At 42.0% G+C, this 20,155-nt stretch overlaps 3 protein-coding genes across 7 annotated transcripts in view; 2 read left to right on the forward strand and 1 right to left on the reverse strand.

Moving 5' to 3' along the window:
- lin9 (lin-9 DREAM MuvB core complex component) overlaps nucleotides 1-5,492 on the forward strand; it is a 34,386-nt gene extending 28,894 nt beyond the window's left edge. For all 4 annotated transcript variants that reach the window (XM_046060069.1, XM_046060073.1, XM_046060071.1 and 1 more), the window contains exons 14-15: nucleotides 4,218-4,315; nucleotides 4,460-5,492. In XM_046060069.1, the coding sequence (XP_045916025.1) occupies nucleotides 4,218-4,315; nucleotides 4,460-4,565 (204 nt within the window). In that variant the 3' untranslated portion in view covers nucleotides 4,566-5,492. The remainder of the gene's footprint in view (nucleotides 1-4,217; nucleotides 4,316-4,459) is intronic.
- Nucleotides 5,493-5,681: 189 nt separating this feature from the next.
- On the reverse strand, nucleotides 5,682-7,382 carry mixl1 (Mix paired-like homeobox). The gene is made up of 4 exons (XM_046060076.1): nucleotides 7,119-7,382; nucleotides 6,770-6,990; nucleotides 6,530-6,656; nucleotides 5,682-6,276 (listed from the first exon to the last, which is right to left on the reverse strand). The coding sequence occupies exons 1-4, from the start codon at nucleotides 7,213-7,215 to the stop codon at nucleotides 5,699-5,701; spliced, it is 1,023 nt and encodes a 340-aa protein (XP_045916032.1). The 5' UTR covers nucleotides 7,216-7,382; the 3' UTR covers nucleotides 5,682-5,698.
- Nucleotides 7,383-10,558: 3,176 nt separating this feature from the next.
- acbd3 (acyl-Coenzyme A binding domain containing 3) lies at nucleotides 10,559-19,602 on the forward strand. Of its 2 annotated transcripts, none has more exons than XM_046060074.1 (8): nucleotides 10,559-10,890; nucleotides 12,618-12,759; nucleotides 12,954-13,094; nucleotides 13,342-13,500; nucleotides 13,844-14,018; nucleotides 14,683-14,926; nucleotides 15,540-15,827; nucleotides 17,082-19,602. In XM_046060074.1, the coding sequence occupies exons 1-8, from the start codon at nucleotides 10,623-10,625 to the stop codon at nucleotides 17,294-17,296; spliced, it is 1,632 nt and encodes a 543-aa protein (XP_045916030.1). In that variant the 5' UTR covers nucleotides 10,559-10,622; the 3' UTR covers nucleotides 17,297-19,602. The 2 variants fall into 2 exon arrangements, with proteins under 2 accessions (XP_045916030.1, XP_045916031.1); XM_046060075.1 differs by having other exon boundaries at nucleotides 15,543-15,827.
- Nucleotides 19,603-20,155: the final 553 nt, after the last annotated feature.

The following is a 20,155-nucleotide window of genomic DNA, read 5'->3' on the forward strand; positions in this document are numbered from 1 at the left end:
ACAAACAGACAGCACAGAGAAAGGACAACACCTGTAAGAGAAGGGGGAAAGGGGGATGGAAGGTGGGGACAACAGGGAAAAGCTGTGGGAAACACCAATTGCAGAAAGCAACGAAACCTGAGAGGGGGCAGGAGGAGAAAAACACAACAAACAAAAACAAACAATAAAAATAATAATAATAGTAAAAGACAACCAGCCGAACAGCAGCAATGAACAGCTGACATAGTAAGACAACTAAGAGAAAAATGAAAACAAGAAACAGTCACACACACTAAATAAGCAACACAGCACAGCCACGAGAGCTGGAATAATAATTAATTTAAATAAGTAACTGAAAGAAAAGCATCAGGAATAATTCTACCAGGGACAACCTAAATTTGTTTGTGTCTATGTGTGAGACTGATTGTGTCTGTATGTGTGTGTGTGTGTGTACATGTGTGTGCGCATAAGCCTGTTAAAGAATGTAGTTGTTAGTGAGAGTGGGACGCCACGACTGTAACAGGCAGGCAAGAACCCCAGTAGCCAATAGGGGTGGGAGAAAGAAAAAGAATAAATCAATCAAAAAAAAAACAAAGACTCCCAGATGCACCGCGATGCAAACGCAGAAGACCCCGACCCAAATGCCAGTTGACAACGTAATGCTGACTGAACGCAAAAAGCGTAACCTGCGGAAGAGCAGCGCCCGGACCGACCGCGGCGCGCACACAACATAGACCAGTGCTCCCCACCCACCCAGCACCCCACCGCCGCACAGCGTACAACCAAAATGCCCAAATGCCACACAATCATCAACACCAATGCACAAGTGACGAGCCCAACGCGCACACTGCGCGAGCACGGCGACACTCAATGCCCAGCAGCCCCCCGCGAATCCCACGTGCGAGGCCGGGCAAACGAGAGAGAGCAAACGGAACAACACGACAGCGAAAGCCAGCGGAGAGAAACACCAGCAGCAAGTCCCAACCCGGCAGCAAACGCGCCGCACAGGTCACTGTGCACCCGCCAATAAAAGTCCGCCGTCCCCCCAACCGCCGGAAGAAACTAAGGCCGCCGGCGCCAGCCGACATCCCCCATGCCCAGCACACCCCCCGGCCGCTGTGCAACACCAGCCAAACCAGCAACGAGGCAAAATCAACTAGCTCAGCTGCATGCCACCAACAACCCACCCACCCGTCAAGGGCCGAGAACTCCAGGCACAAACCCAGAACAAACCGGAGCACAGCCCTGCCCCGCACCCACACTGCACATCCCGAAAACTAACTATATACCTCAGTATCCAGAGGGGTCCAACAACTGGCCGACAGAGAAATGGGGAAGCATGGATCCGAGGCCAACGAAGCAAAACAGGGACGCAAACAGGTCCCTCCAAGCCAACGAGGAAATGCCTCCCCCTGACTCCAATGCACAAACTAAACGCCCAGCAGCCATTCAGAGACCCTGCCCAGGGAAAAAGCATAATGCATCAAGATGCATCGACAATCAAAATGAAGGGCCAATTGTGACAATTCAAATTATAAACATTTAAGAGAAGGTAAAGCAGTAAGGCTCTCAGGCATTCAGCTATGTTTCTCCTGCTTTTCTATAGAGCCCGACCGATTTATCGGCCGGCCGACATTATCAGCCGATATGTGCTAATAGCATACAATCGGCATCGGCCATTTATAACAGCAGATATGACTATCTGATGAGAATCAGTCAGAACCTTCACTCATGTCATGGGTGTTGCATAGTTTGCCCACCAGAGGGTGCGCTGCAGCTCCCCTGTGTTAGTGGTGAGTCGGCCCTTCATCAAGTTAATTACATGACTTAAACAATTATAATAAAACAAAGCTAAGCACTTCACCTCTCCTGAAAACACTCTTGCTAACTTCACGACTTGCCAATCCTCCCGTTTTTCACTACCCTTTAATATTACGGTAGTTGGGTGTTGGAAGCTACGCTGCTGACAAACGTGTTTGTAGATTTATTTCAGTGTGGCAGTTCTAGTGCACGGTCCACATTTGTCCATAGTTAATCACTTCAAAATATTCTCCAAAGTCATGTACAGCAGCTAACGCTGCCTGTTGCTAAATTAGCCACAAAGCTAACGCTATGTTCATCAGTGGAGGAGCGCTAACGGTAATGAGCCGTTTAAACTGATTGTTTCTGACGTATTCTAAATATATCTGCGATCCGCCTGTCTGCAGTTAGTCGGCGTGTCTGAAATGATTAAACCAGAGCAGACATGTAAATAAACATGAGTTGAACAAGAATCTAACTGTACCTCCTCTTTTTGTGACGTTGTCGCTGTAACGACTCTGGTTATAGTTATAACGTTAGTTAAATGAAATATCAAAGCTGCAAGTCCTCGTTGTAGACAGTTATGTAGTATCAGATGCATTCAACAGCAGATCACTGTATAGACAGCATGAATTATACCAATGGTGGTTAAGAAATGGTTTCACATAGCTTTGGTTAGAATTAAAGAGTGCTGGTAAAGGGATAAACTAGATATGAATATGTTACATTGAAATTATGGCAGATTATGTGTAAAGTGAAATGCACATGCTTATTCTCTCTCACTCACTCTCTGTTTACAGATGGCTGAAAAAGTTGCACTTTCCAGCAGCAAATATTTATTGATGAGCAATTGTTTACATGTTCACTCTTTGAGACGGTAATCTATTTTATTAACATAATCCATTTAGGAAAAGGTTTTATAGTCCACATACAGACCAGCTTTCAGTATCGGCCTGTTCTAAGTATAGTTTATACAGTAAAAGGATATACTATCCAAATCATTCTCAAAATCCAAATATCGGCTCATAAATCATCTGTCAATGTACTCTGTACATTGACAGATGTACACAGTACATTGTTTCCCACAGAAGTAAGAGGAGGGGGTACCATCAATGGCAGCTATGTACAGCATGCTAACCTCGACAACCCAGCTGTATTCGTTAACATATCCGTCTCCGACATTGACAGCGTTGTGTTAACTGAGACTAACCTCTCAGAGTTAACTTGAATGCATTAGTTTTTCTAAAAACACACGGCTCCGTTTCATTGTGTTTGTGAGAGAGAGAGGGAGCGAGCCAGCGGAGGTGCTGTGTGAATCTATGCGCTGCGCGTAGCTCCACAGTGGATTATGAACTTACTCATATTAAATAGCTATTTAGCAAAGCTATTTAGTATGTGGCAGTCAGCGTTGATAATGTGGCGTGGTGTGTTGCCACAAATAAATCAATGAATGGGAAACACTGCAGTGTGGTGCGGATTCTAGAGACTGTTAAAGAGACAATCTCTAGTTCTGATAGTTGGTTAAAATCCTCTTAATATCGGCGCATGAAAAACTAATCGCTGATCATCCCTTCAATCGTCGATAGCCGATCCAATCACCAATCGGAACAAGCCTATGTGGCACCTTTTCACCTCAATAATAAATTATTTAATTTTAATTCAGTTATAAACTCCTGTACTTTAATAGCTCGTGTGTTTCAGCAGGTTTCCTGCTCATGTTCTAAACTTTCTGCACATTCAGAATCTGTCGCACATATCTGTGTTCTATTACGAGACAAACGTCATAATTTAATGAGAATTCATATTATTCTTTGAACGTCTACCTGCCCTATACTCTGCTGTGCATTACGTTATTGCTCTGATAATATGGTAGTATCCTATTCAGACAGTCTGACTGACACAGAACCCCGTTTAAGACTGTATGCTAGAAGCTACGTTACCACTCTGTCACAAACTGGCTGTGACTCACAGCGAGAGGGGGGGTCACTTGATTACTATCAAGTGACGCCTGTGTCAGCTGGGTGGAGATGATTCGTACAGCGAGTCGATGCTATCAGTTATGCATTTGTATTTCACTGCATGAGAAAATGTATGAAGCGGCCAATCGTGACAATTCAAATTATAAACAGGGTGTGAAGTGTGTCAATTGCATGAGTCTCTTGAGACAGCTTTTCCACTGCCGAGAAATATTGTCACGTTTTAATTTCGTCAAACTTTGTTTTTTAATATTCATACTGGTTGAAATAAACAATTTGATAGTAGTCTCATTTCCCATCTTTTCTGAGCATGAGGTTTGTGTGAGAGGAATCCTAAATATAGGCAGAGTGAGTTCAGGGATTGAAGCAAATAAAAGCCTGTGCTATTAATTGAATTTGTACGGTAATGGACTGAAACTTTGACAACCTGTTCATAACTCAATTGTGCCTGATTTGTTTCAGTGTCTGGCAGATGGAGGAGACCTGAATTCATTTGAGTTTAAATCTCTAACAGACTCCCTTAATGACATCAAGGCATCTATTGATCCCTCCAACCTCAGGTAAAACAGTGTTTCTAACTCCACTTCCTTAGTCACGCTACACACGACCGGAGATAGTTTTCTGTCTCTTTAAATGGCGTGTCATTACCAATCATCATTCAGTCAGCCTGAAAGTACTGACCATTTATTTTTCTGTGTTTCTAGTTGCTTCCAGAATAATGTCGAGATCCACGTGGCACACATCCAGAGCGGCCTTAGCCAGCTGGGCAATCTGCATGCATTTGCGGCCAACAACACCAATGCAGTCTGAGTACCTGTATCAGCCACACACAGGTGCATGCACACACAGAGGTGTGGGCCTTTTTTAAAATATCATCTTTTGAGATGGTGCTTTCACCTGAACTGTTTAAAAAAAAAAAAAAAAAAAGACTGAAAACAAAAAGCCCTTGTGGATGCTGTGGATCACCACCATACAGTCTGAATTTGGATGTCCTCTGTGAAGCGACTCAGAGTTCTGCAGAAGCTTTGCTCTGACGGGAGGGAGGATGTCTATAAGTATTTTACTCACCCATTTTATTGTATGAAAATGTTGGTGCACCCTATTGAACACAAACCTGAAAGAGTCTTAAACTATTGCCACCAATCCAATTCTCCAAACTCAATGGTTATTTATTGGTTTCATGTGCCAAACATTGATTCTTACAGTTTTTATAGTCCATATTTATTTATATTTGAGTAGGTGTGTATGGTTACGAAACAATATTTTGCTATCTCTAAAGTTTCCCCCTGTTAGTGTTGTGTTGTGTTGCTCCACTGATGGTAAGCACGGGGGGGGGGGCTAAAGAATGTTTTATAAAATTGTTTATTGTAGATAATTGTACAATATCTCTGATTATTAGGACTATCGTCAACATTTCTGCTGTGTGTTCAGAAATGGCTTTTGTAATTTTGTGTGCACTGAAAAGAGATTTTGGTATTTTTATAAAGGAGCGCTCCGGGGTTTCGATGCCTTTTACTTCCTGAGATGATCTTAGCATTTCCATATTTGGCATGGCTGTTGCTGCAACCCCCACACTAAGCCTGCATCACTGATGTAACCTCTAAAAATTCAAGTCAACAGTTTTTTCCCCTAGAGAATCTCCTTTTTCAGTTTTGTAAAGTTGTATATGAGAGTGCCACAGGGCAATTGTATATAAATGTTTCCGTCTTTTTATATTAAACATAATATTGCAAAGCAGCATTTGGTCTTGTAGTTTTTAGTCTTTATTAACAGGTGAAACCAATCAACAGTTCTTTTTTTTTTTTTCTCTTTTTTTATACAATCGACAGTTTTATTACTATTTTACAATAAATACACATTTTTCTTTTTACACAAACAAACAACTGTATACTGCCTCTTATGATAAAGGTAGCTTTTTTTTTTATGTCATCTCCTAAAACACATCACATGAAGCCACCAAAGCCAGCCATAGCCTCGTTTTCCCAGTCAGAGTCCGAGTCAGTGAAGTCCTGTGCCTCAGTGGCATGGATTGGGGAGAAGTGGCTGAACCAGTCCCCTGTGGCCCTCACGCGTTGATACTGGATTTGGCATCCATTATCCTTTGGTGATGACCTGTTAAAGTTATTCTGGCTCGGGATGGGAGGAATCACAACTTTCATCTCTGGCCCAATGGTCTTGTTGGGTGGGAAGTTGTCGTATTCCACCAAAACCTTTGGATTCTGGTTGGCGGTCACGCTGGCTTCGATCTTGGGAGGATGCTCGTTCTCCTTGGGATAGAGGTGGACGTTGCAGCATGGGACGTTCACGCTCAGCTCGTGCCGCTGCATCTGCTCGGGCTTCACCCTGGCTCCCTCCTTGTCATAGATGCAGGAGAGGGATGTGTGTTCAAAGCTGCTGGGTTTTGTGGGGACACTGGTTCCATGAATGTCCTCTGCGTTTTGGTGCATCAGAGGTCTGAAACTGTCTTCCAGTCCAAACCCTGCTATCCTGTGTACCTCGGCTCCATGGTTGCTGTCATAAACTGAAAGAGAAAACAGAAGTATGACATTAGTTCTCAAATTGTTTTAGACTTTGACTGATTCCCAACACTGGAGAGTCGTTTTAAGCAACTTATTATACAAATTGAGGTGACTTTAAAGCAAGTGTTGAAATACATTAAGTAAGACATTTCAGAAGTATATTTATTATAGAATGTGAACCAATTGTGGAAAAGACGACATCTGAGCAGGCCCCAGTGGGGGAAAAAAAGGGAAACAAGTCTATGTAATAATTACCTTTCTCTGGGCCCATCCTGCTGTGGAGCTGGCTGAATGGGCCAGCTGCTGGCGGGTTGGCGACCTTCATGGACACCGATGCGCCAACTTGGCGACGAGACTTGGCCCTTCTGTTCTGAAACCACACCTGAGATTTGTAGGGGAGAAAATAAAACGTGAGGACAGTTGAACCCATACCACAATTTGGGGATGAACCCTTTGACAATGCGTGTCTGAGGAGGGATTTAAACGAGACATTACCTGAATTCTGGACTCCGGTAACCCAGTCAGAGCCTCCAACCTCTCCCGCAGGTAGATGTCAGGATATTTAGTGTCTGAGTAAACCTTCTCCAGAACCTCAATCTGCTGCTGGGTGAAGTTGGTCCTCTTCCTCCTGTGGGTCAGTATTGCCACGCATTTATCCGCTCTCGGTACAGCGTTTGCGGCGTTGAAGTAGTTTGTAACATCTGACGCTCCATAATCTGAAAAGAAAACGCACGGACGTGTTTGGTTAATACCGTTAAATGACCAGGAGTCACAGAAACATGTCACTGGACTTGTGCGTAAATTACGCACAGAACAAACTGTGAAGTCGTTGCTAGCCACCTACCTGAGTTCACCATGCTGTTCATCTGCAGAGGTCTTTCTTGATACATCTGGAAATGATTCAGATCCCCGACGCACACATTCCCATGAACTGAAGACATGTTTCCTCGACGTCTTATTTCCAGCGACTGACTGAGTTTGAGACCTGCGCGCTGGCTGTGGTTAAATCCCCCCCGGGATCAAAGGTGACGATGCCGGTATGTGTGAATGGGGCAACCATCAGTGCCGGCTGGCACTGCAGCGGCCGAGCAACAACTTCAGACGTCTGCAGGCCGACGGAGGTGTGAAGGCATCACACCTGGGACGGTGGAGCGACCGCAGGTCTCTTTAAAGGGGCTTTAATGGAATCTGCATGCTCAATACACATCGGCAGTGAAAACATTTATCCGCTTTGGAATGGATGAAGCAGTAATGGACCCGTAGGCTTCAAAGAGAGACAGTCGGAAACCATCATTTTCTCAACGGCCTCACAAGTTCTGCAGTTTGTTGTCTGCTATATGTAATAATCTCCAGTCAAATTTCATATTATGTTGCATTACTTAGCAAAGAATATAAGCATATTTCCATTTAATTGATAGTAGCCATTTGGCAAAGTTATAAACTATGTATAAACTAACAAAGTCTGTTTTAAACTAACTTAAAGTACATGTCATTCAAAATGTATTTAAGTCATATATTCTGACAGTGATGCGCAACTTGACATATGTCTTCTCACAGGGTTGTAATCATTTTTTGTGGTGATGGTATCTTTACTTCAAAATGGAAGTTTTGTAAAGTTTTAGGTCTTTAGAGGACTGCTCCTCAACACTGATGTGTGTAGGAAAGTATTCTTCCTGCTCCCTTTCAGTGGCAACAGAGTTAATCTCAATACACAAACCTCAGTTCAAAAGTAGGCTACTCAGGAGTCAGCACTTGTTATTGAGTGGGTCACCTTCATCTGATTCAGAGGGGGGTCAAGTCAAGAGGTCAGGTAGCACCACAGACAGACTAATTTGTTCACACATATTTGGACAAGATCTGCAGGAGTTAGCTTTTATAGTTACCTTTAATAACAGATGATTGTTTTCATGTCAGAGTAATTTTTGGACATACTTGGGAAATCATAGGTTTTTTTAAATTTTATGTGTCATATTTAATTACTTTGGGTGTGGGGACACATGATTATTGCAATCTAAAGCAATAAAGTGCCAGACTTTTTTACTGCATCCTTATTCATGTGATTTATGGGATACAGCTGTAACCGGGTATTAGTCATTGTGATTTACATTGCATTTTTGGCTAAATGAGTCTAAGTTTTTGTAAAACTGATCCTTACTCACTGAAAGAGACGTGTAGCGGGGGACCTAAAAAAACACCAAAGGTTTTCTCTGGTTATTTCCATTCTGATCTCTGTGGGAACATTACTTGACAGCTATTGTGTCATTTCACAGCCTGAACAGCACTTATTGATCTCTGTACTTTGACACATACAGCATTGTTTGGGTAGGATGTGCTTGCTGGTAAAGACATTCACAGTTCACGGGCTGCTTTGTCTGAGGGCCCTAATTGGGTATTGCATGTGTGCGCAGACCAGATTGCTATGCTAAAATCAGGCTGTTGAAGTTCCTGATCTTTTGTAATGGACAATGAGCTAGATCATGAAATGAACAGTAAATGCCTCTTGCCTGTGGCCACAAAGGGCTTCAGTCAATGAGAAATATGAATTCTGCATTACAAGTACAGTAAAATTGTCATGCACGTTTTGTGTAAGTTAATGTAGGTAGTTTGGATTTCTAGCTTGGCAGCCCATGGCACTAAAATTGAGTGTAATTTGATACAATAATGCAATTTTAAGTTGATTAATGCTGATATATTGTAGTTAACAGACTGCACTTTCAAACATCAAACAGTACAAACACTTTTTTCTCCTGGCCATTTCCAGTTGGCAGCTGCCTCTGTAGATACACACAAAAGGATATTCACACCTTTAATGTCTGATCACTGTTAAACCCACAGTTTGACCTGATCACTATACATTTAAGTGCAGCCAGACAGATGAATTATCCTCACTAGTTTACAGGTATATGTTAAAATATCAGCTGTCTTATGGTTCCTTTGTTATGAGTTCAGTCTTTGTGTATTTGAGGGATGCTATAAGGCGCTTAGTTTCCTAATAGAAATGTGTGCTCATTGTAAAAATGCATTAATATTATCACAAGCAGTAGTTGAGTGTGATGATTGTTTTTGTTGTATACACAACTGCAATAAATATGTTTCATATTAGAGCTGGACAAAAGATATTAGGTTATTACAGATAAATGGGTGTAACCAGAAATGTCCGCACAGAAATGCCCAAAATATGTTTGAGGTCATTTAAGAACAGTGTCTCCATTACACATTTTGTCCACTGACAAGTTTATTTGTCAGCTTGATTCAAATTTGTTACTTTTATTAAATAATCAGTTAGTTAATATATTGCTATTATATTTAAACTAATACTGGTATTGTCCTTAAAAATCCATTATCATTCATTTTATTATTCATGTTTACTAAAAGCAATAAAAAGACATCCATCCATCAGCACCCATTCCACTTAGAGACTAAACTGTATAATCAAGATAAGTTAAAACAAAATTGGTGCCCTTACACTCAAATCAAATCAATCAGTTTAAAGTTTAAGCTTAAGCTGATTTAAAAGACAGTGAGTTTTTATTAAATCATTGTTGAAACATTGAAATAATTATTGACTTCTTTAACATCTGTATTCTTTCTAAACATTTATAGAAATTATTATTATAGAAATGGACATATGCAGGACGAAGACAGTAAAAACAACATAGAAGGATGTCATACATGTGAATATGTGCCAGGGGCCTAACAGTAGGCTACATCAGTGGTTCTCAAAGTGGGGTCCGGGGGAAAATAAAGCAAAATATAATCATATATTTTCAAAATAGTCACACCCATAAGTAGCACAGTGACACAATGTATGACTGTTTTGGTTATGGGTTTAATGCACTTTTTGTAATAAAGCATCTAAAAGCAAAAATTCTATCAGATGAAGAAAAGTTTTATCAAAAGGGGGGTCCGTGGTCAAATTTCTATTAGTTTAGGTGTCCTTCACATGAGGTTTTAGAACCACTAGGCTAAATTACAACCATACTAAAATTATTATTAATTATTATTTTTGTTTGGTATTGCTTTTTTTTTACCATTACCTTTACACATACTAGTGATGGAACATTAGTTCATCATAAAAATGGAAAAAATGGTTTGCTGGTAAAAGCTTATTTTTCTACACTAAACAATATTGTATCATGTTGTTCTCAAAACACAACGAAATGTGGAAAATACTCAGTTTTATAACAGCCCATAGTGTTAAAAAAAAAAAAAAAACTCCTGTAAATTATTCTCTAATCGGTTAAAGCGTCGTCATATTTTTTACGGCGGGGGCGACAACTGAATCTCCCGGAACTTCCGCCAGGTCTAAACGGAAGTAGGTACGTGGCCGCTTCAGCTGACAGTCTACATGATGGCGACAGAGGTTCAGAGCGGCGACCTCGACAGTGCTACTTCTAGCCGGCTCGAAGTTTCCATCGATGGCCTCACCCTCAGTCCCGACCCGGAGGGCGAGCAGGGCCAGGTCGATGAGCCGGACCCCAAACCCGCGGAGCCCGGGACCGATACGCCGGGTGACGCTGAAGGCGAAGATGGAGAGACTGGCAAATCTGCCATAGAGAGGAAATGGGGCTTTCCTTTGCAAGAGCTGTACGGGATGGGCCTTAAATTCTTCAAAGGTATTTCACGTTTGTTATTATCACCCAGCTTAAACGCACAGAGACAGCTAGCAGCCGGACCGACCCGTGAAATGTGAGACGGTTCGCTCGCTGGCTGAGGTTAGCACTTTGCTAACGTTAGCTGTCACCGCCTGGGCAGCTGCTGTCAGTCGCAACATTACATTAGCCACATAGCTGACGCCAACAGTTAGCTGGCTGTTATGGATAAAACAAGCACCAGGTGTCTGTGTGTAGCTCTGGCTCTCTCCTTTCCATGTACATGTATTAGGGTTTGGACAGAATAACCTGGCTTGTCATGAGCCTGTAAATCATACGACTGCTCCGTCAACTAATTTTAGTGTTGTACGTTAATGTAAGAAAGCTTTGCATCCCAACTGAATGGTGGCTCAACACGCCCTGCCATGTGCTGCGGCTGAAGAAGCCGGCACGTCAGCTCCTAAACCACATCCTTCTTTGATAAATAAATCGCTGCCATACTGCCAAGAAGGAAATAGTTTAGAGGATACAGCTGGTCCATAGTCTCTGCAAGATGACTTTAAAACCAGGGCACAGTGGTGCTCAAAAGCCACGGTTTCTGCACTTACAGTGTTGTGACACCATTGATATCACTACCACTTAATTGCATACTTGGTGCTCAAAGGACAGCTCAAAATACACATTATTTTCAATATATCGCTAACCAAAACATCTATTACAGGTTTCAGTATCAAAGCCTCATTTAAGTTCCGTCAATCTCACCAAGTAATACTTGTGAAGAAGTAGCAAGTCAAAACAGCACAGTGTTTTCAGAACAAGTTGAAAGCTTTTGAAGATATTTCTCATATAAATATAGAGTATGTCCTGCCCCCTGTGGTCCTCCTTGCCTTTAACAGAAGATGTAGTCGGTTGTTACTTTGCAAACATCCTGAACACGTGTAAGCACTTTTGAACACTGAGCATTCTTACTAAGCGGAGTACTTGTAATGACTGTGCAAACAGGTTAGGGCCTGGTTGCCACTGTGAGATAGTAATCTGTGCTTTGTATTTAAAGTCATGTATTTCTAGTCAGTTAGGTCTACTTGTATAACATGTATACATAAATCTGGTTCTTGCTTCACCCTGGTTTAAATACATTTCACTGGGATTAGAGTGCCATGAGGTTGTTATTCAATTATAGAGCGCCCTTGGAAAAGGAGAAGTGTTACAATCGTCAGAGCAATAGAGAGCCTAAGTGCCTCCCCTTCCGGTGGACCGTCCTGACCTTATTTCGGAAAAACAGTAATCAGTGGCGTTGGACAACTCATTTTTTTATCCTGTTTGAATTGTGCTCTGAATTACACACATGACGTTTGACAATTTAAAACAAGCCAGCGCCTGTCACGTACAGCCGGTCCCACATACGGGCTCTTATGGAATTGACCAGCTCTTTGGCGTAGCTGCAGCTGTCAACATGACCCGACTTAAGATGATTTTCATCAGTTTTAATACTGTTCTCCTGTTACGTCACTGTTTTATGAAAAACTTGACTACTGTACATATTTTTTCTGAAATAAAATCCCATGGGGCAGAAGGGAGGTACTGAAGCTCTCTGTTGTTTTATACTGTACGCTGTAGTCTTGGAACAAAAATATGATATCATGTTGTTCAAGGATACAAAGATGTAACTGTATAACTCACAAGCACTTTTCACTGCAGGACATAAAAGACAAATACATGCAAACTCATTGCTTCCACATTGTTGCTTTCAGATAAAGATGGCAAGGCCTTCCACCCGACCTACGAGGAGAAGCTTCGGCTGGTGGCTCTGCACAAACAGGTGTTACTGGGCCCTTACAATCCTGATGCTTCACCGGAGGTCGGCTTCTTTGACGTCCTGGGCAACGACCGCAGGTAACCCCAGCAGACATTTGTGTGGGTTAATGTAACCCATTTGACCAAGATAGCCTGTTTTCAGCCTGATTAAATTAACTTTTGTTTTTTTAAATCAATAACGTAAGCTAAAAAGAAGTCTTAATGGCTGAGCCCAATTTGCCAAGCTGCCTTTTTTATTTGAATCTTCACCTCCATTCTTGCTCGGTGTGCAGAAAAGAGTGGGCCTCCCTGGGTAACATGGAGAAGGAGGACGCCATGGTGGAGTTTGTGAAGCTGCTGAACAAGTGCTGTAACCTCTTTGCTCCCTATGTCATCTCACACAAGATCGAAAGGGAGGAGCAGGAGAGGAAAAGGTAAGGCGCTTGACTTCAGTTCTCCTGAGGGAGATCCCCCTGCCACTGTGTCTAAATACAGATCCTGTTTCACTTTGTCATATAATATGCTGCCAGAAGGACTGTGAAGTAGCTGAGGAAATATTGGACATTTATTGACTGATGCAGTGATGTGACCCTTTTTTTTTTTTTTTTTTTTTTTTTTTTTTTTATGAATTTGACGATTTGCATAACTTATAATATCCTTCATTACTTTGCTCTTCCCCAGGAAAGAAGAAGAGGAGCGACAGCGGCAGGAGGAGGAGGAGAGGGAGCGACAAAGGCAGGAAGAGGAGAGACGGAGGCTTGAGGAAGAGGAAAGGCTGAGGAGAGAGGAAGAGGAAAGGAGGCAGGCAGAGGAGGAGAGGCTACGGGTTGAGCAGCAAAAGTATGTGTGTTGGTATCGCCGTGTGTTTGCATAATGTGCTTGGGCTTGCAAGATATCCATTTGATTTCGGCACGACTTCTACATTATCATCACAATCCCCTGACATTGATATCTACAGGGGTATTGTCTTTTCAGCTCTGGAGCTGTGACAGATTCATTGTTAGCAGGGCACTTTAGCCGGGTCAGTTCTTGGTTCAAACCTGGTCCAGAGAGGACAATCACCTTACTCACCATGACTCTTCTCTTCTCTCTATGTTAAAACCCTACATCTTTCCACTGTCCACCATTGTCTCCCCTCCTCTTTCCTTCCTCACCAAATCTGCTCCTGTGCTCCATTTCCCAGACAACAGATAATGGCGGCATTGAATGCGCAGACAGCGGTGCAGTTCCAACAGTATGCTGCTCAGCAATACCCAAACAGCCCAGAGCAACAGCTGGGCCTCATCCGCCAGCTCCAGGAGCAGCACTACCAACAGTACATGCAGCAGCTCTACCAGGTTCAGCTGGCCCAGCAACAGGTAGGATGCAACACTAAGAGAAGGATAGACTTTCATTGATTATTTTTACCCTTTGCAGTTAATCGTAAAGTATTAAGATTAGCTATTGGCAAGGTTTTCTTTCAAAGATCCATTGAAAATAGTCATGGGCCAAGAAAAACAAAAAGTCAAAATGGGTTATTCTGGTTACATTTTGAGATGTTTACATCTAAAAAGCTTACTTTTGAGCAGTTGTTTATATTTTATCAGTAACACTTTGTTAGTGTGAGACCAATGAAAAGAAAAACTGTAGAGTTGGATAAAAAAAACAAAACTTCCATGACATCTAATTGTCCAGAACTAAATCTACTCTCACTCTTCATGATGAGAGTATGCAGAAAAGTGCTTGTGCCACAATGCAATTTCAGAGACTGTTCAAAATGTTGTCCAAAGATGGAAAAACAAAATTAAATTTTGAACCTCCTCAATAATCAAGTGCCTTGTGATGAGTGCAGTATTTAGCAAGGATAACATCAGGATGGCAGTTTTAGCCATTAAGGTGCAGCCTTACATGTACATAAATGTATTTCATATGACAGCAGGAGTCTGTTCTTCCACCAACAACATTGTAGAAACTTCACCTCACATTCTTGATTTATGTCCCCGGTTTGGTTTACAATGTCTTCAAATGTTCATTTGGTCCCAGGCGGCCTTACAGAAGCAGCAGCAGCAGGCTGATTTGATGGTGCAGGGCACGCTGGAATCTAGCAGCTTCAACAGTGAGTCCATCCCCGCCTCAGCTGCGGGACCATTGTGTGCGGCTTCACCACCTGCCGGGGAGGAAGTCCCTACAGTCAATGGAGGCCAGTCAGACTCTTATTCGGAGAGCATGGACCGGGAGCCAGAGCCTGAGCCGGCAGAGGAGGTCTCAGAGAACGGGCCTTTATTAGGTTGGTGGGCCCTAGATGTGTTTGTCTCATCACAAAAACTACTGTAGTTGACTTCATGCAGAGAGAATCTATGTTTTCCTTATTGTGCAGCTAAAGGGCAGAGGGGGGAGCTCCGTCAAACAAACAAAGCTTTATATCAAAATTGAAATCTGATTCTTATCTGCTGTGTCCTTGTTGATGTGACCTGCAAGTCAGGGAGCAGAAGAGCTGGAACAAGTGATACATGATAGTCTGTGTGCATCTAGGTATCATCCAACCACACTTTCACACTTTCCAGAAGTGAACAGGGCCTTGGTCAGATTCCAAAACATGCATCATGAACCAAATTAATCTACTGTGGCTGGTTGCTCACTCTCAAAATAATGTTTTGAGGAAAGATGGATGGATAGCTGGGTATGCAGATACCTCAGCCCTTTGCCATTGATCACATGGACTCTCTCACATAACCTGACAACATAGATGGTCTGTTAGTTCATTCTGCATTTAGTCTGTGTAAACTGGTAGGTAATCACTTATTACGAATTAAAATGTTTACATTCTTTCCTGCATTAGCAGATTTGTATTTGACTTTTTGCAACAGATTGTAAAAAACCTCTTGTCCTTTTGATCACAGCAGACTCTCCACCAGTCATAGCTGCTCCCTCCATGTGGACACGGCCACAGATCAAGGACTTCAAGGAGAAAATCCGGCAAGACGCAGACAGCGTGATCACGGTGGGGCGTGGCGAGGTGGTGACAGTGCGTGTGCCCACTCACGAGGAGGGCGCTTACCTGTTCTGGGAGTTTGCCACAGACTATTATGACATCGGCTTTGGGGTCTTCTTTGAGTGGACGGATGCCGCCTCCGCTTCGGTCAGCGTGCACGTTTCGGAGTCCAGTGATGATGACGAGGATGAGGAAGGTGAGGTGTGGGTGGAAAGTCGGTGTGAATAAACCCTGCAGGGTTCCTGATACAAATAGTTTCAGGAGTGACTGCTTAAAAAGTCAGTTTCACTTACTGTGATGTGTGAAGATGTAGGCTGTCCTTCCATGATGTGTTCAGGATTATGTAAACAACAAATATGCACAACAGCCTTTTTTTCAAATAATTGAAAATGGAACTTTGCCAGCTGTGATGTTAGTTTCACTATAATAGAATATAAAAAGGTACAGATGGGTCATGATTTGATCCCAGGGTCACAGCCTTTTACTATGGGTACTATGCACCACACACTGCTATTTAATGAGTTGTCAAGTCTTGGTGGTTATTTAATCTTCCAGCTTGCAGTTTCTTCACTCCTCGGCCTATGGAGAGATGAATAACTACTTTTCTAGATAATATTTTATTCTTATCTCAAGTTCAGAACTTGGCCACGCCATAGTTCAACATCTCATAGTTCTCTCCAGGTCAGATGAAGTCCAGAGAAAACCGGAGCAGTGGTGTGAATAGAAATGTATTCCTGCGATATATTAATAAGATATTAGGCAATATTGTGAATGTGTAGTGGAACTGGCATGGTTTTGATGGTTGAATTAACTGTACAAATTAGCTTGACTAGCAGCAATGTTTTATATTTAGTGTAACAACACTGTGTTTTATACAGGAAATTGTGTAACATTAATAAAAAAAAAAAGAAAAATAGTAAAAGTTGAGCTGCTAGTATGTCATGACAGCCAAAAATGATGTGTGTGTCTAATATGTAGTTGGCCTAGACAAGTCTTGGTTTAAAAACTTACAATTCATATTATGAGTATGCCTGATAACACTTGTTGCCATGGACCGATCAACTGCTGAAGTGAAGGGGGTTATGCAATGTCGCGTTGTAGATGATGTTGCCCGCCTATACTGGTAGGTACACTACCAGAGTGTAACAGCTCAATACAGCGTCTCCGTATGAGTTTAATACAAAGCGGAGCATGTGGGTTTTTTTGGACTCAGAATAGATCGGCTCAAAATATAATTTGTGCTTTCAAAAAATATTTTCCACTGCTCAAAATGTCCCATTGTGTGCTCAGGGTTGAGGCACAAATTTAACTCCATAATATTAAGGTTAATGGTAGCATTGCATAATTGTAGTGAAGCTGTTTAATGATGTGTGTCTGTGTATGCATTCAGAAAGATGAGACTCATTGGTGTGACTCTCTGCAACTTGATCTATTGTTCTTGTGTCCTCAGGTGATCCTCCCAACGAGGAGGAGAAGGCAAAGAAGGAGGCAGGGAAGCCCCAGGTGGATGAGATTGTGCCGGTGTACCGGCGGGACTGTCATGAGGAGGTGTATGCCGGCAGCCACCAGTACCCCGGCCGCGGAGTCTACCTGCTCAAGTTTGACAACTCCTATTCGCTGTGGCGCTCCAAGAGTGTTTACTACAGAGTCTACTACACCAGATAAGCCTGAATACAGACACAGCGGGAGCCAAGGAGTGTGTATGTTCATATGTGCGTGTGTGTGTGTAGATTTGTGTGATGGCAGCCTATATGTGTGTGAGTGTAAGAGAGAGGGAGAAAGTGATACCAGATCTGTTCTGGACAAAACCACCAGATGGTGACAAAGAGACACATCTGGAGCCCAAGTTTGGAGATTGGACTAACATGTATGTACTGTGTGTGTGTGTGTGTGTGTGTGTGTGCGCGTCCCAAGATACACCCGTGCTAGAGCCTGTCATCGAGCCTGTGGAAAAGGAGTGTGTATTGCTGTTGTATATTCACCACCTTTCCTTGCTGCGCTCACATAAACCAAGCTGAAGGACTTTGCTTTCATATTGTATTTGACCTCTTTCCACCCTGGGCTCCTCGTCTGTCACCACCCTGGCCCAACAGTCCAACGTGGCCTTGTGGCTGCTTCTGCCCTGAGTGACGTTTTCTTCACCGTGAACGGAAACCCAGTCCAGCACTCTGTGAGCCGGTTCCTGTTTGGTGGTTACAGTGGTTGTTTATCTGGCAAGAACTTGATGTTGAAAATTAAGTTATATTGCAAATGTACTTCATAACACTATGGCTCTTGTTCCACAGAGAGCTTCTGGTCTTTGCCAAGTCTGACACACACGTTAAAAACACCAGTGTACACAAACGTAATTATCCTTTTTGTTGTAAAACAGCAGCCCGCTGATCTCTTCCCTAGCCGCTATGCATATATGAAGATCTGACAGGATGTTTAGTGGTAGCTGTGCACTTCTTGGCGTATCCCCGCACAAAACCGCGTATTCTACCTTTTAATTCTTGATACAGTCTGATTGACAGAGCGCACCAGGAATAGGTTTTATTTAATGGAGTCTACAAACAAAATGTATGAAGGACGGGCAAGAAGTCATTCCTTGGTTTAAGGTGAACTCCAAATGAAGTCATGAGTGTTCAAAGATGAATAGAAAAAAACATGCATATGAAAAAATGTGGCTGTGAGCCTTATGGCTTTATAAACTCACGCATCTCTGGGTGTGATACAGAATAAGTCTAAAAACAAATTACCTAATAAATATTTGTTATTACTTTCTCCTAAAGATATATTTTTTTTTATCGGTGTCATGCTGTTTCAGTTCCACCTTCAGATGCCACTTCTTTACAGCCGCGTCCTATTCCACATTACATTAAATAATCAACTGTCCTTTGCTTGTCAGTTCTTTTAAGAAAGAGAAAAGGAGCTAGTATTACGACAGATGTTATATTAATATTGCCTGGGAGGTTGTTGTGTCTTGTGTATCTTTGCGTGTGTTTGGAGATGCTGTACTCAGTTCTGACACACAAGTATACCTAACAATAAAAAGCCCATGTTTTGGAGGTCATGAAGCACTGTTACATCTCTAAGAAATACAGTGTCCTGTTTTTTTGTTTTGTTTTTTTTTTAAACCCCCTTCCTGGTATGAATTATAAAAAAAGGTATCCTTAATAAACTGAGATGACCTAGACTTATATTTGTGTCATGGGTGACATGGTTGCCGAGTAACTCAGCTGTGAGACTTTCATCTGTTGCTATGGTTTAGGTTAATTGTTGTTCATTTTCACATTTAATATGCTTGTTCGTGTACTCATTGCTTTGTATACCAACCACCTAGGTGCATTAATGAGCAATGTGTTCAGTAGGCGTCAGAGGCATTTGGTTTCACTTGATCACTCATTGAGCTGAATTTGTACATTTCTATGTGTGGATGCAACCAAACACAGATGCGGAAAAACTTGTACGTTGAGTTATCCTCCAGTGTCCTTACTGGGTATCTATTCATGAGATTATTTAATTAGAGGCCACTCCTGCCTCCTATCATTCAGTGATTTGTGGAACAAAAATGTCACCACTTACGGCTTAACCCATCCACAAAGTTTAAGGAGGTTCCCATTCTGATGAGTGTGATGTTTGTCTTTCTCAAGTTTCTTACTGCTCACCAAATGGTTTGAGCCGACTTGTTCAAGACTTGTATGTAAATAATTCTATAAATTGGTTTATGTATGGGTTTTTAGATGTGGAAGAAGGCTTTTGGTTTTGAGAATCAATGCACTGTAAAATATGGTGAATGAGATTTATGTATACATTTTACCCCAAATGAAAGTCCAAACCTCGTAGGAAGTATAAAACTGTCAGTCTATTGACATGAAAGACAGAAAAGCTCATCTTTTTGTATTGTTTTGACTTGTTTGGATCTCTTATGAGTTGCAAGATCTTTCTTTTGGGCATATATTTAATCTTGATTAAACTTATGTTCATCTCTAGAATTGTACAGTTTGTCATCTTTCCTGTTTTCTATATTTTAATTGTATATGATCCAGCTTTAATGCTTTGTGTCCTTAAGCTTCAGTTCTCTTTGTTCATCAATAGCCTCAGAAGATAAAATAATAACTAATGTTTTTATCAGCAGACATTTTGATGAAACACAGGTGAAATCAATAACATTAATAAAAGCTGGATTCCCTTAAAATGAACATTATTTTTTTGGTACATTTAAGCTGAGGGCGGAGGCAATGTTGGGAATGTGAGGACGCCAAAGATGGCCTTGGAACAACAACAACAGTATTAGCTTGTTCCTTTTTCCACCAGTGTGTCATCCTCATACTTCTTTCCTGTCACATTTTGTGCTGAGGGAATGACCCATGCGGATGTTAACTCATGTAAAAGGACAATTCACCTTTTTCATGAGGCACATGGGATGTCACTATGTTCAGAATAAGAGGCAACAGCCAACACTCCAGAACACAGCTGTATCAGCCCTTTAAACTCTTAATACACAGTGCAGGTGGAGAGGAATTTGAAGATTTCCAGTTAGCT

The sequence above is a fragment of the Micropterus dolomieu genome, linkage group LG10, assembly GCF_021292245.1.
Source record: "Micropterus dolomieu isolate WLL.071019.BEF.003 ecotype Adirondacks linkage group LG10, ASM2129224v1, whole genome shotgun sequence".
Taxonomy (NCBI): Eukaryota; Metazoa; Chordata; class Actinopteri; order Centrarchiformes; family Centrarchidae; genus Micropterus; species Micropterus dolomieu.